Raw genomic sequence first — 13,511 nt, 5'->3', positions numbered from 1 at the left:
ATAACTCCTCCTGAAGATAACTCCTCCTGAAAATAACTCCTCCTGAAGATAACTCCTGAAGATAACTCATGGCTGCTGCTAACTGCTGAGTTATTCACAACAAATAAAATAAAAAGCTGATGCACATGATGCTTTCCAGACAGTAGACTCACGCTGGTATTTTGTATGATTAGGCCTGTCGCAATAAACAATAAATCAATGAATCGCATGATGAATGAAAATTATCAACCTCATTTTCATTTATTGGCTTTATCATTTCTTCATGTCTCTCTCTTTCTACTGAAGACACTGGATGACAAAAGGTTCAGTTCCGGTGATCTTCACTGACTCCTCCCTTTCTCTTTAAAATCTGTTTTAACCATCCAAAATCACGTTTTTGGATTGTTAAAAGCAGCTAAGCTGAGAAGCTAAGCTACGAGCTAAGCTAACAGGTCGACCTTGGGAAAAAAACCTCCGTCTTGTCAAAGCTCCAAAATTCACGGTTGAAACCCGTGCCTTCGTCAAAAAGTTGTTTTTCTTGGCAAAAAGTTGTTTTTCTCGGCAAAAAGTTGTTTTTTTTTTTTTTGGCAAAAAGAAGCTGAGAACTTGTTTAATGATTTTTTTTTTTATTAAAAGTTTTGTGTGAAAAATGCTATGGTAAAGAGCTCAAACCACACTGAGCGTCCGCAATTTTGAGAACTGAAAAATGGGAACAGAGACAGCCCATGTCACGTCAAGGGGCCTCCCTCCCATTTTTCTTAAGGAGACGCTGCTGCTCCCTCACTATCCATCCTTCTGTTCAAACAGTCTTATATTGCCATCCAGTGGTCAAAAAATGTACTACACACAAAAATTAACCAACATTTCTTCTTAAAATTGACAATTACTATTAATTGTTAAATTTCAAACAATATTATCAATTCCAAGAAAGTTCAATCTGGTCCTCTGGACATTCAAAAAAAACAAAAAACAAAACAAAGCAAAAAAAATGTAGAAACGTTTCGTCTCTCATCCAAGAGACTTCCTCAGTCTGAGCTGCTGTTTTCAGCTCAGTCTCTTAAATAGCACCTTCTCAGAGTGGATCAACCAGTTTTGCTGCTGACAACCAAAACCAACTGATCACATGCTCAAGAAGGACCATCAGCCTAACAATGGATCATTAGCACACTGATGGCTGTTTACTATTCAAAGGGGGCTGAGTGATACTAGCAATCACAGCATTGTAAGAGGGGGACAATTGAACCCGGAGGCCTCCACCCCTGTTTAATGATGGACGATTTCTTTTCACAAAGATGGCCTCTTTTACTCCTCTCTCAAACCATCGTTCCTCTCTGTCCAGGATGTGAACATCTTCATCCTTGAAAGAGTGACGGCTGGCCTGGAGATGAGTGTAGACCGCAGAGTCCTGGCCTGATGATGTTGATCTTCTGTGCTGGGCCATCCTTTTGGCCAGTGGCTGTTTAGTTTCCCCGATGTAAGACTGATCACAGCCCTCCTGACACTGAACAGCATACACAACATTACTCTGTTTGTGCCGGGGGACTGGATCTTTGGGATGAACCAGTCTTTGCCGTAATGTATTTTGGGGTTTAAAAGCCACTGGGATGTTATGTTTAGAAAATAAACGTCTCAGTTTCTCTGATACTCCCTCAACATATGGAATGACCACTGGTCTAGGTCTGGGTTCCTCCTTTTCACCTGTTGGCTGACTGGAGTCCTGTTTGGGTTTCTTCTCTGCTTTCAGGAAGGCCCAGTTAGGATATCCACATTGCTCTAGAGCCTGTTTTGTGTAGGATTTCTCCTTCTGCCTGGCTCCTGAGCTAGTGGGGATGCTGTCTGCTCTGTGATACAGAGTCCTGATGACTCCTAACTTGTGCTCCAAAGGGTGATGGGAGTTTCAAAGTTTCAGCCTGCCTCAGCAATGCCAAACCACTACCTTCCAACATCAGTAGAGAGGAGAGGGATGCACTCACCACTCTTAGCAAGGACAAAAACATCATCATTCTCCCAGCAGACAAAGGAAGGTGCACAGTGATTTTGAACCAGAAAGACTATCATGAGAAAGTTATGACACTCCTTAGTGACTTAACCACTTATGAACCTCTGAAAAGAGATCCAGGAAGTGGTTACAAGAAGAAGTTAATAGATTGCCTGAAAAATTTGGAGCAGGACAAGGCTATTGACCGTTTTCTGTACCACAGACTGTACCCAGGGGAGGCCACACCTAGTCTGTATGGTTTACCTAAAATCCACAAACAAGGTGTACCTTTAAGACCAATCGTTAGCATGATTAACTCTGTCACTTACAATGTTTCCAAATATCTGGCGTCTGTACTCATCCCTTTAGTTGGCAGCTCAGAACACCACATACAGAACACCATGGACTTTGTGGATAAGGTGAGGGATGTCATCATGGAGACTGATGAAACAATGGTCTCTTTTGATGTCACATCACTCTTTACGTGCATTCCTGTTGATGATGCAGTAGAGGTGGTCAGTTTAAAATTAAAATCAGACACCACTCTGAGCAGCAGGACCACGCTTTCCACAGAACAACTGTGTCAACTCTTGAAACTGTGCCTGCAGTCAACCTACTTCACATATGGGGAGCAATATTATAGGCAGAAACATGGGTGTGCTATGGGGTCTCCAGTTTCTCCTATTGTTGCCAACCTGTACATGGAGGAGGTAAAAAAGAGAGCCTTGACGTCCTTTTCAGGGACACCACCAAGTCATTGGTTCAGGTATGTTGACGACACCTGGGTTAAAATTAAATCTCAGGAAGTCCAACATTTTACTGACCACATCAACTCTGTGGATAAATACATCAAGTTCACACGAGAAGATGTAAAAAATGACAAGTTGGCTTTCTTGGACTGTGAGGTCTCAGTCTCTGATAGAGGACTTTTGCAAACCGAGGTGTACCGCAAACCCACCCACACAGACCAGTATTTGCAGTTTGACTCCCATCACCCTTTGGAGCACAAGTTAGGAGTCATCAGGACTCTGTATCACAGAGCAGACAGCGTCCCCACTAGCTCAGGAGCCAGGCAGAAGGAGAAATCCTACACAAAACAGGCTGTGGATATCCTAACTGGGCCTTCCTGAAAGCAGAGAAGAAACCCAAACAGGACTCCAGTCAGCCATCAGGTGAAAAGGAGGAACCCAGACCCAGACCAGTGGTCATTCCATATGTTGAGGGCGTATCAGAGAAACTGAGACGTTTATTTTCTAAACATAACGTCCCAGTGGCTTTTAAACCCCAAAATACATTACGGCAAAGACTGGTTCATCCCAAAGATCCAGTCCCCCGGCACAAACAGAGTAATGTTGTGTATGCTGTTCAGTGTCAGGAGGGCTATGATCAGTCTTACATCGGGGAAACTAAACAGCCACTGGCCAAAAGGATGGCCCAGCACAGAAGATCAACATCATCAGGCCAGGACTCTGCGGTCTACACTCATCTCCAGGCCAGCGGTCACTCTTTCAGGGATGAAGATGTTCACATCCTGGACAGAGAGGAACAATGGTTTGAGAGAGGAGTAAAGGAGGCCATCTTTGTGAAAAGAAACCGTCCATCATTAAACAGGGGTGGAGGCCTCCGGGTTCAATTGTCCCCCTCTTACAATGCTGTGATTGCTAGTATCACTCAGCCCTCTGTGAACAGTAAGCAGCCATCAGTGTGCTAATGATCCATTGTTAGGCTGATGGTCCTTCTTGAGCATGTGATCAGCTGGTTTTGGTTGTCAGCAGCAAACTGGTTGATCCACCCTGAGACGGTGCTATTTAAGAGACTGAGCTGAATACAGCACCTCAGACTGAGGAAGTCTCTTGGATGAGAGACGAAACGTTTCTACATTTTTTTTTGCTTTGTTTTGTTTTTTGTTTTTTTTGAATGTCCAGAGGACCAGTTTGAACTTTCTTGGATTTTTCTACCTGGATTATTGAGCATGCATCAGAATATTATCAATTATCACAATATTTTCTGAGACAGTTAATTGCCCAGCAAAATTTGTTATTGTGACAGACCTATGCATGATGCATCCATCCATCCATCCATCCATCCATCCATCCATCCATCCATCCATCCATCCTGCCTGCCTGACTGACTGACTGACTGACTGACTGACTGACAGTAAGTAAATAAGTAAGTAAGTAAGTAAGTAAGTAAGTTAGTTAGTTAGTTAGTTAGTTAGTTAGTTAGTTAGTTAGTTAGTTAGTTAGTTAGTTAGTTAGTTAGTTAGTTAGTTAGCTAGTTAGCTAGCCAGCTCATTCTGTGTCTGCCTCAGGTTCTCCTTCCAGTAGGTTCAGCCTAGAAAATAAATATATGGAGAAGCCCAGGAAACATAATCAATTAATTTCAGTTTATTAATATATCACCAAATCACAACAGAAGTTGTCTCAGGGCACTGTACAAACACATTCAGATACATACAAAAGCCAAAGTAGTAAAAATAATTATGTAAGGAAGCCAGCAGACTCGTTGAATCTTCACTTCATCACAGTCTCCCATCCTGAGCAAGCACAAAGGAGACAGTGGAAAGGAAAACCTCCCTTTTAACAGGAAGAAACTGCCATCAGAACCAGGCTCAGGACGAACAGCCATCTGCTTCAACTGACTGGGTTTGAGAGGACAGAAAGGAGAAACTGACAAACACAGATTGACAGGTCCAGGGGTACCCCCTATTGGAAGAAATACAAAAAAAAAAAAAACACATGTTAAGGATAGAAAAAATTACAAACAGGTAGAGTAAGTAAAGACAGTAGCAGAGTGAGGAAATGTGGTCTGTTTGTCCTCCAGCTGTCTAAGCCTATAGCAGCATAACTAAGGGATAGCTCAGGGAACCCAATGCAACTCTAACTGTAGGATTTATCAAACAAGAAAATCTTAAGCCCAGTCTTAAAACTGGACAATGTCTTCAGCCTCACAGACAGAAACAGGAAATTGGTTCCCCAAGAGAGGAGCCTGATAACTGAAAGATCTTCCTCCCATTCTGCTTTTGGAAACCACTAAGCCTGCAGTCTGAGAGTGAAGTGCTCTGTTAGGTAAATATGAAACAATAAGATCTGTAATATAAGATGGAGCTAGGTTGTTGAGAGCTTTGTATGTTAGAAGGAAGATTTTGAATTTTATTCTGAATTTGACAGGGAGCCAGTGGAGAGAAGCTAAAACTGGAGAAATTATTACTATTAACTTTCACTAAAACTCTGGCAGCAGCATTTTGGATCAGCTGAAGACTTTTTAAAGAAGTTTTTGGACACCCAGATAATAAACCATTGCAATAGTCCAGTCTAGGTGTGATAAATGCATGGACCAGTTTTTCTGCATCATTTTTGGACAAGATGTTTCTCATCTTAGTGATATTACGCAGGTGGGGGAAGGTGGTTTTGGTAACATTTTTAATATGGGGGTCAAAAGACATGTCATGATCAAAAATAACACCAAGATTTTTAACAGTAGATCTGGAGGACAGATTAATGTCGTCCAGATAAAGTGAAAAACTGAAAAATTTATTCCTAAAATGCTCAGGTCCAAAAACCAAAACCTCAGTCTTTTCTGAGTTTAAAAACAGAAAATTAAGGGTCATCCAGGTTTTTGACATGCTTGTAGTCTAAGTAACTGATTGGATTCATTGGGTTTCATGGCCATATATAGCTGAATATCATCAGCACAACAATGAACATTTATTCCATGCTGTTTAATAACTTTACTTAAAGAAAGCATATATAAAGAGTATTGGTCCAAGCACTGAACACTGAGGAACTTCATGACTAACTTAAGTGTTTGAAGAAGATTATTTACATTTGCAGATGAATATTATTTAAACAATTTTAGAGGTGTTTCTGTAATCCCATTATCATATTCAAGCCTCTGCAGTAAACTATTGTGATCAACTGTATCAAATGCAGCACTGAGGTCTAACAGGACCAGTATAGACACAAGTCTATTGCCTGAGGCCATGAGAATATCATTAGTGACTTTCACCAGTGCTGTTTCAGTGCTGTGGTGAGCTCTAAACCCTGACTGAAACTCTTCAAACAGATTATTTCTGTTCAGATGTTCATGCAACTGATCTGCAACAATTTTCTCTAGAATTTTTGAGATGAATGTTAGATTAGATCAGGGGTGTCAAATCCACTTACAAAAGGGGGCCAAAATTAAAACCTTTTTCAAACTAAGGGCCAGTTTAGAATCTACATTAACTCAAGTCAGATACCCAACATGTTTTCTTTGTCATAGATTAATCAACAATAATTTGATTGGTCTCATTTGACATTCTCTGTTGCACTTTTGACATTATAATCAAAGATTACTGAAAAATATAAAGTGATAAAAGTATTTTACATTTAAAATAACATCTTGGGGTCCAGATAAGATTTCAATGAGGGCCATGTTTGGCCCCCAGGTCTTGAGTTTGACACATATGGATTAGGTGTAGGTCTATAGTTGGCCAGAATTTCTGAATCAAGATCAGGCTTCTTAAGTAAAAGTTTATTTACAGAAACCTTAAAGTGCTGTGGTATGTAACCATTTAGAGACAAATAAACGATCCAAAATGTGGACATTAATTAGGGGAAATACCTCTTTAAACAGTCTGGTTGGGATGGGCTCTAGCCAACATGTTAATGGCTTGGATGAAGATATTATTTTTGATAATTCAGAGCGCTCAACAGAACAAAAACAGTCCAAACAAACATCAGGTTCTAGGGATATTTGTAAAACTGCATCATCCGTCAGGGAATCAGAGGCAATAGTAGGAAGGATGGTTTGAATTTTCTCTCTAATTGAAGTAATTTTATTAATAAAGAATTTCATGAAGTCATCACTGCTTATAGTTGTAGGGATACATGAATCAAAAGAGATGGGACTTTTCATTAGTCTAGCAATAGTGCTGAACAGAAACCTGGGGTTATTTTTATTCTCATATATTAAAGATGGATATTATACAGTTCTAGCTTTACGGAGAGCTTTCTTATATGTTAGCAGGCTCTCTCTCCAAAGTAAATAAAATTCTTCAATGTTATCGGAGCACCATTTTCTCTCCTGGTTTCTAAATGCCTGTATTAAAGTACACCACTCAGAATTGAACCAAGGAGCCAGTTTACTTTGATTGATTATTTTCTTTTTCAGCAGAGCAAATTTTATCAAGTGAAGTTTGTAAAGAAGTTGTAAAATTATCAACCAGATGATCTAAGTCTCTCTTGAAAATGAATTCTCGTGACTGAATGAGACTACCTGTATAAATAAAGGGTAAATGAAAAAGAAGAAAAAAAAGTCACTGTTCTCTAATGTATTACTTTGCAAGACAGAGGAAAACGATGGAAGAGAGCTTTACATTTTTTTACAGGTTCTCGGATAAGCACCTGCTATAATGAAATTTACTCTCAGAGACTGTGTAGTCATTTAATGTAAACTCAAATGTTATTAAAAATGATCAGACAGGATTTTGAGGATGTATTAATAAGTCCTTAATCTCTATGCCATAAATCAGAACCAGGTCAAGAGAGTGTGATGATGAGAAGGAGTAGATGTGTGGATGTTGTGGGTAAACTAACTGACTCTATTAAAATATTAAAGCCTGTACTTAAGCTATAATTTTCAACATCTGCAAACCGGATTCCAAAAAAGTTGGGACACTAAATAAATTGTGAATAAAAACTGAATGCAATGATGTGGAGATGGCAAATGTCAATATTTTATTCGTAATATAACATAGATGACAGATCAAAAGTTTAATCTGAGTAAACGTAACATTTTAAAAGAAAAATATGTTGATTCAAAATTTCACAGTGTTAACAAATCCCAAAAAAGTTGGGACAAGTAGCAATAAGTGGCTGGAAAAAGGAAATTGAGCATATAATGAAGAGCTGGAAGACCAATTAACACTAATTAGGTCAATTGACAACATGATTGGGTATAAAAAGAGCTTCTCAGAGTGTCAGTGTCTCTCAGAAGCCAAGATGATAAGAGGATCACCAATTCCAGGATTGTTGCGCAGAAAGATAGTGCAGCAATACCAGAATGGTGTTACCCAGTGTAAAATAGCAAAGACTTTTAAGTTATCATCATCAACCGTGCATAACATCATCAAAAGATTCAGAGAATCTGGAACAATCGCTGTGCGTAAGGGTCAAGGCCGTAAAACTCTACTGGATGCTCGTGATCTCCGGGCCCTTAAATGTCACTGCACCTCAAACAGGAATGCCACTGTCAAGGAAATAACAGAATGGGCTCAGGAATACTTCCAGAAAGCATTGTCAGTGAACACAATCCACCATGCCATCCGCTGTTGCCAGCTGAAACTCTACAGTGCAAAGAGGAAGCCATTTCTAAGCAAGCTCCACAAGCTCAGACGTTTGCACTGGGCCAGGGGTCATTTAAAATGGAGTGTGGCAAAATGGAAGACTGTTCTGTGATCAGATGAGTCACGATTTGAAGTTCTTTATGGAACACTGGGACGCCATGTCATCCGGACCAGAGAGGACAAGGATAGCCCAAGTTGTTATCAACGCTCCGTTCAGAAGCCTGCATCACTGATGGTATGGGGTTGCTTGAGCGCTTGTGGCATGGGCAGCTTGCATGTCTGGAAAGGCACCATTAATGCAGAGAACTATGTTCAGGTTCTAGAACAACATATGCTCCCATCTAGACGTCATCTCTTTCAGGGAAGACCCTGCATTTTTCAACACGATAATGCCAGACCACATTCTGCAGCAATCACAACATCATGGCTACGTAGGAGAAGGATCCGGGTACTGAAATGGCCAGCCTGCAGTCCAGATCTTTCACCTATAGAGAACATTTGGCGCATCATAAAGAGGAAGGTGTGACAAAGAAGGCCCAAGACGATTGAACAGTTAGAGGCCTGTATTAGACATGAATGGGAGAGCATTCCTATTTCTAAACTTGAGAAACTGGTCTCCTCTGTCCCCAGACGTCTGTTGAGTGTTGTAAGAAGAAGGGGGGATGCCACACAGTGGTAAAAATGGACTTGTCCCAACTTTTTTGGGATTTGTTGATGCCATGAAATTTGGAAACAACAGATTTTTCCCTTAAAATGATACATTCTCTCAGTTTAAACTTTTGATCTGTGATTTGCTTTCTATTCTGAATAAAATATTAGATGTTGGGACCTCCACATCATCGCATTCAGTTTTTATTCACAATTTGTTTAGTGTCTCAACTTTTTTGGAATCCGGTTTGTACATTTATATTGAAATCCCCCATTATTATGAATTTATCAGTATTCAATAATAAGTCAGATTGAAAAAATCTGAGAATTCAGACAAAAACTGTCAATAAAGGCCTGATGGACGATAAATAACAACTTAATACAAGTGGCTTTTCTGATTTCCATTTTGGATAAGAAAGACTGAGGGACAGTGATTCAAAAGAATCATAACTAATAACTGGTTTGGCATGAATCAATAATCCTGACCTAAAAATAGAAGCTACTCCTCCACCTCGGCCAGTTGTTGTAGGATCATAAAAATTTAAATAATTAACAGGAGTGGATTCATTTATACTAACAAAATCCTCCTGTTGTAGCCAAGTTTCTGTCAGACAGAATAAATCCATATGATGATCAGTTATCAGTTCATTAATTAACAGGGATTTAGAGGAAAGAGATCTGATGTTCAATAATCCACATTTAACGATTTTATGATTTTGCTCTGGTAAAGTAACTGTTTATTTTAATAAGATTTTTATGGTTTATATTTTTAGAGCTGATTTGTGGTTTATTTAATTTGAGCCGTGGGCGAGTTGACACTGTTTCAATGTGGGTGTGGGTGGGTAACAGAGGAGAAGCAGCAGAGAGGTGTGGAGGACTATAACTCTGCTTCCTGGACTGGACCCTGGGTTGTCAATAATTTGGGGGATAAACAAAATCAGCCATATTTATAGAAAGAAGAGCGGCTCGGTCCAAATGGGATGGATGCCATCTCTCCGCATCAGACCAGGTTTTCCCCAGAAAGAACTCCAGTTATCTTTGTAGCCCACGTCGTTGTCAGAACATCATCTGGACACCCAGCGGTTAAACGACGACATACGGCTAAACATGTCATCGCTGGTCAGGTTGGGGAGGGGGCCCGAAAAAACTGCGGAGTCCGACATAGTTTTAGCAAAGTCACTCACCAAAGCAACATTGATTTTAGTGACCTCCGATTGGCGTAACCGGGTGTCATTACCACCGACATGAATAACAATCTTACCGTATTTAGCCTTAGCCTTAGTCAGCAGTTTCAGATAAGATTCTATGTCACCTGCTCTGGATCCCAGAATGATTTTAACTATAATCACTGGAGACCATAGTGCCATGCTTCAGACTACGGAGCTGCCAGTAATCAGGGTCTGCTTCTCAGCGGGTGTGTCACTGAGCGAGGAAAATCGATTAGAAACGTGAACGGGTCGATGGTTAACTGTGGGGTTAGCTTTAGCACTACACTTGAACATCCAAACGCTCATCAGACACTCAAACCACATCAACAGATTCCTTTTGATGGAGAGGAGCAGCAGTTCTCCTCTGAGCTCTCTCTGGATGATGACTCTCTTCACTCTAGCTCTACGGCTGAGCCCAGCCACCCAGAGAAAACCCTCATTTCTTTTCTAGAACATAGATGGACCAAACTATGTTCCAGCTTTGTGGTTCAGGTCATCTTCTTTACCACTACAAACCAAAGTAATGCCATCAATAAATAAAAATGTTGGTCCACTGGTCCATCTCCCCCTCTGTTCTACCATTCCTCATAAACAAGAGGCCCAGATACTTGAACTCTTCCTCTCCTCCTCTCACCTCATACCTCGAGGAAACATTCCTTTTGTTTGGAACCGTGGACTCAAACTGCCTCTCATCTCAGCTGCAAGAACACAGTACTGTATTTTGTTCTTTAGTCAGAAATGTTTCTGTCCTTTAATTAGATTTTTTTAAATGTTTTCAGCCTAGTAAACTTGCTAAAAAATTGTTTTCTTCAACAAAATATCTATTTTTTTGTGTCTTCTGTGTTTCTGCCGCAGGACGAGGTGGAGGAGCTTCGCTGTGAGATGCTGGAAATGAGAGACATGTTCCAGGAGGAGGAAGTGTACCAGCTGCAGGAGCTGCGGCTGCAGCTGGAGCAGGCCAAGAAGACCTGTCGCATCCTGCAGTACCGACTCCGCAAGGCCGAGCGCCGCAGCATCCGGGTGGCTCAGACTGGACAGGTGGACGGAGAGCTGGTCCGGAGCCTGGAGCACGACATTAAGGTCTGACGTCAGGGAGGGAGTTTTGGTGAACCTCACCCACATCAAAAAGGAAAAATTCATTTTGGTTTGTGAGTGAATCACTTCTACACCAGCTGCTCACATGAACGTGAACGTTTGCTGCAGTGCCACAAAGTTCTGCTAGTTTTAGCACATCAAGCAGTGATCATGGAGGAAGAGATTCACTAGCTGTCCGTACCGTTGTTAGCTGAGCTGTGAAGTCCTTCCTGCTGCTCCTCTGCACCACAGGCGCTCGCATGAAAATGATGATGAGTGGATCTCACTGGATCTTCAGGTTTTCTGCTCTGCTTGCAGGTTGCAAAGAGTGTATTCCTCCGCCTGTACAACGAGCTGCAGACGGTGCAGAAGAAGAACTCGCAGCTGGAGTGGGACAACGAGGCACTCAGGGAGAAGACTCAGGAGCTGGAGGTGGCCAAGGAGGTCTTACAGAGCGAGGTGGACAAAACCAGAGAGGTGAGCTTCAACAACTCCAACTCTGTCACATGCATTCAGCATTACAGGTTTATGAAAAGAAACCTGAAGTACAGGAATCTGTAGATTCTTCTACTTGGACTTTTATCATGGGCCACCAAGGGCAGCAATATTTTAGCTTGGGTCATTGTGAGAGCGCTTGTTCTTCTGTCATGTTATCTGAAGAATTAAAGGAACTAGAGGAGGAATTTCAATCAAATCTTCAGGAAGAAGTCACTGAATGTACACTCACCCCTGATGAAGCTAGAACCAACACAATTTAAGCTCCAACCAACATTAGGCTTCACAAAATGGCTTTAACTCAACAAACTGTCCCCATCTGGAGCTGATATTTGATATGGTAGCAGGTAGTGTTGTAGTCAAGACCAACTAACCTGAGACCAAGTCAAGACCAAGACCAGAGTGTACCGAGACCGAGACAAGACCAAGACTTTTAGGATCCAAGACCAAGTCGAGACCAAGACCTCAAATAAAATAAATAAAATATAAAATTTTATTATAAAATATTTTTATAAAAGTTACATACTGCAACTTTAAGTTAGCTTTGAATTAATATATTGGCTTTTATAAATTTTCAAAGCTACATAAAGAAATCAGACATTCAGTGGCCTAACTTCATGTGATTCTACAATAAAATTACACAACTGTTAAATTGGAAGCAGTTTCCTCACATGCCAAGCGTTAAAAACCTGAAATAGCAAAACACTCTTCATAAGTCCAAACTCAAGACCAAGGATAACCATATAGTTGCACAGTGGTTTCAATAAAGTAGCAGACCTAAAAAGTTGCATAAATGGATATTAGTTAGAAGTATATTATTTGTGATTTAAATAGCTGAATTTTATAACTGATGATATGGCAGACATCTTCTCCCGTGCCCAGACAATCACTTCTCTCTTTCTTGGAGTGACCAGTGTTGCCAGATAAGAGCCAAGGTTTTCCAGCCCAAAAATCTGTTAAAAACCGCCACATCACACAAAAATCCACCCATTGTTATAGTATATTTACTGTTTGAACATGAACGCACATCAATACCAGCCAAGGTAATTTAATAATATGTGGCAAAATACAAAAATCCAATAAAAATCTTCCCAGAGTTCCCAGCAAAATCAGAATGAAAACTGCCCAATTGGCAGCAAACTGCCCAATCTGGCAACACTTGGAGTGACGCGGGCGAGTGAAAGGGGGTGGGGGTGACAGCGGTACAAAAAAAAAGTATTTAGCAATGAGTCGCGTTATCACTTGGATTTGAATCAGTAAGTTTTACATCCAATAAAAGCAAAGATGTTGACAAATAAATTGGACAATATTCTGGCAATTTAGTGATATTTCCACAGTTGTAGTCTTAACTGGTCTTGAAATAAAATCCAGAGTCCTCAATGTCAAAGACAAGACCGAGACCAAATGCGGTCGAGTCCGAGACAATACCAAGACCATCAAAATCACCACTGGTCTTGAGACCAGTCTCAAGACTAAGACCGGTCTGGAATACTACAACACTAGTGGCAGGTGAGAGTCATCCTCAACACACACTCTGAGTGCTAACCAATCAACCTCACAAAATCACATCAGATAGCAAATAACATAATTTAGAAGGTTTGAACAAAATGCCCAAATAAGAGAAAAACATTAAAATATATATTTTTCTAAAAGTAAAGATAATCTAACTGGATAATTATACAAATGCATTTATTTAATTATACAAATATTTTAATTGTTGGTCATTTGCTGGTAAAAAAGCAGCAACATCATGAAAAACCACCAGTGTGTGGTGTGATAAAAACATGAATCAAAGTAGTAA

At 40.5% G+C, this 13,511-nt stretch overlaps 1 protein-coding gene across 1 annotated transcript in view; it reads left to right on the top strand.

Moving 5' to 3' along the window:
- Positions 1–13,511, top strand: part of LOC119416632 (protein SOGA1) — a 25,875-nt gene that overhangs the window by 1,235 nt on the left and 11,129 nt on the right. Inside the window, exons 2-3 of the mRNA XM_037683822.1 lie at positions 10,997–11,221; positions 11,534–11,692. Coding sequence (XP_037539750.1) covers positions 10,997–11,221; positions 11,534–11,692 — 384 coding nt within the window. The remainder of the gene's footprint in view (positions 1–10,996; positions 11,222–11,533; positions 11,693–13,511) is intronic.

This window comes from Nematolebias whitei, chromosome 11, assembly GCF_014905685.2.
Source record: "Nematolebias whitei isolate Nwh7 chromosome 11, NemWhi1, whole genome shotgun sequence".
Taxonomy (NCBI): domain Eukaryota; kingdom Metazoa; phylum Chordata; class Actinopteri; order Cyprinodontiformes; family Rivulidae; genus Nematolebias; species Nematolebias whitei.
Note: the sequence above shows the minus strand (reverse complement) of the source record. Positions and strands in the feature narration are given on the sequence as shown.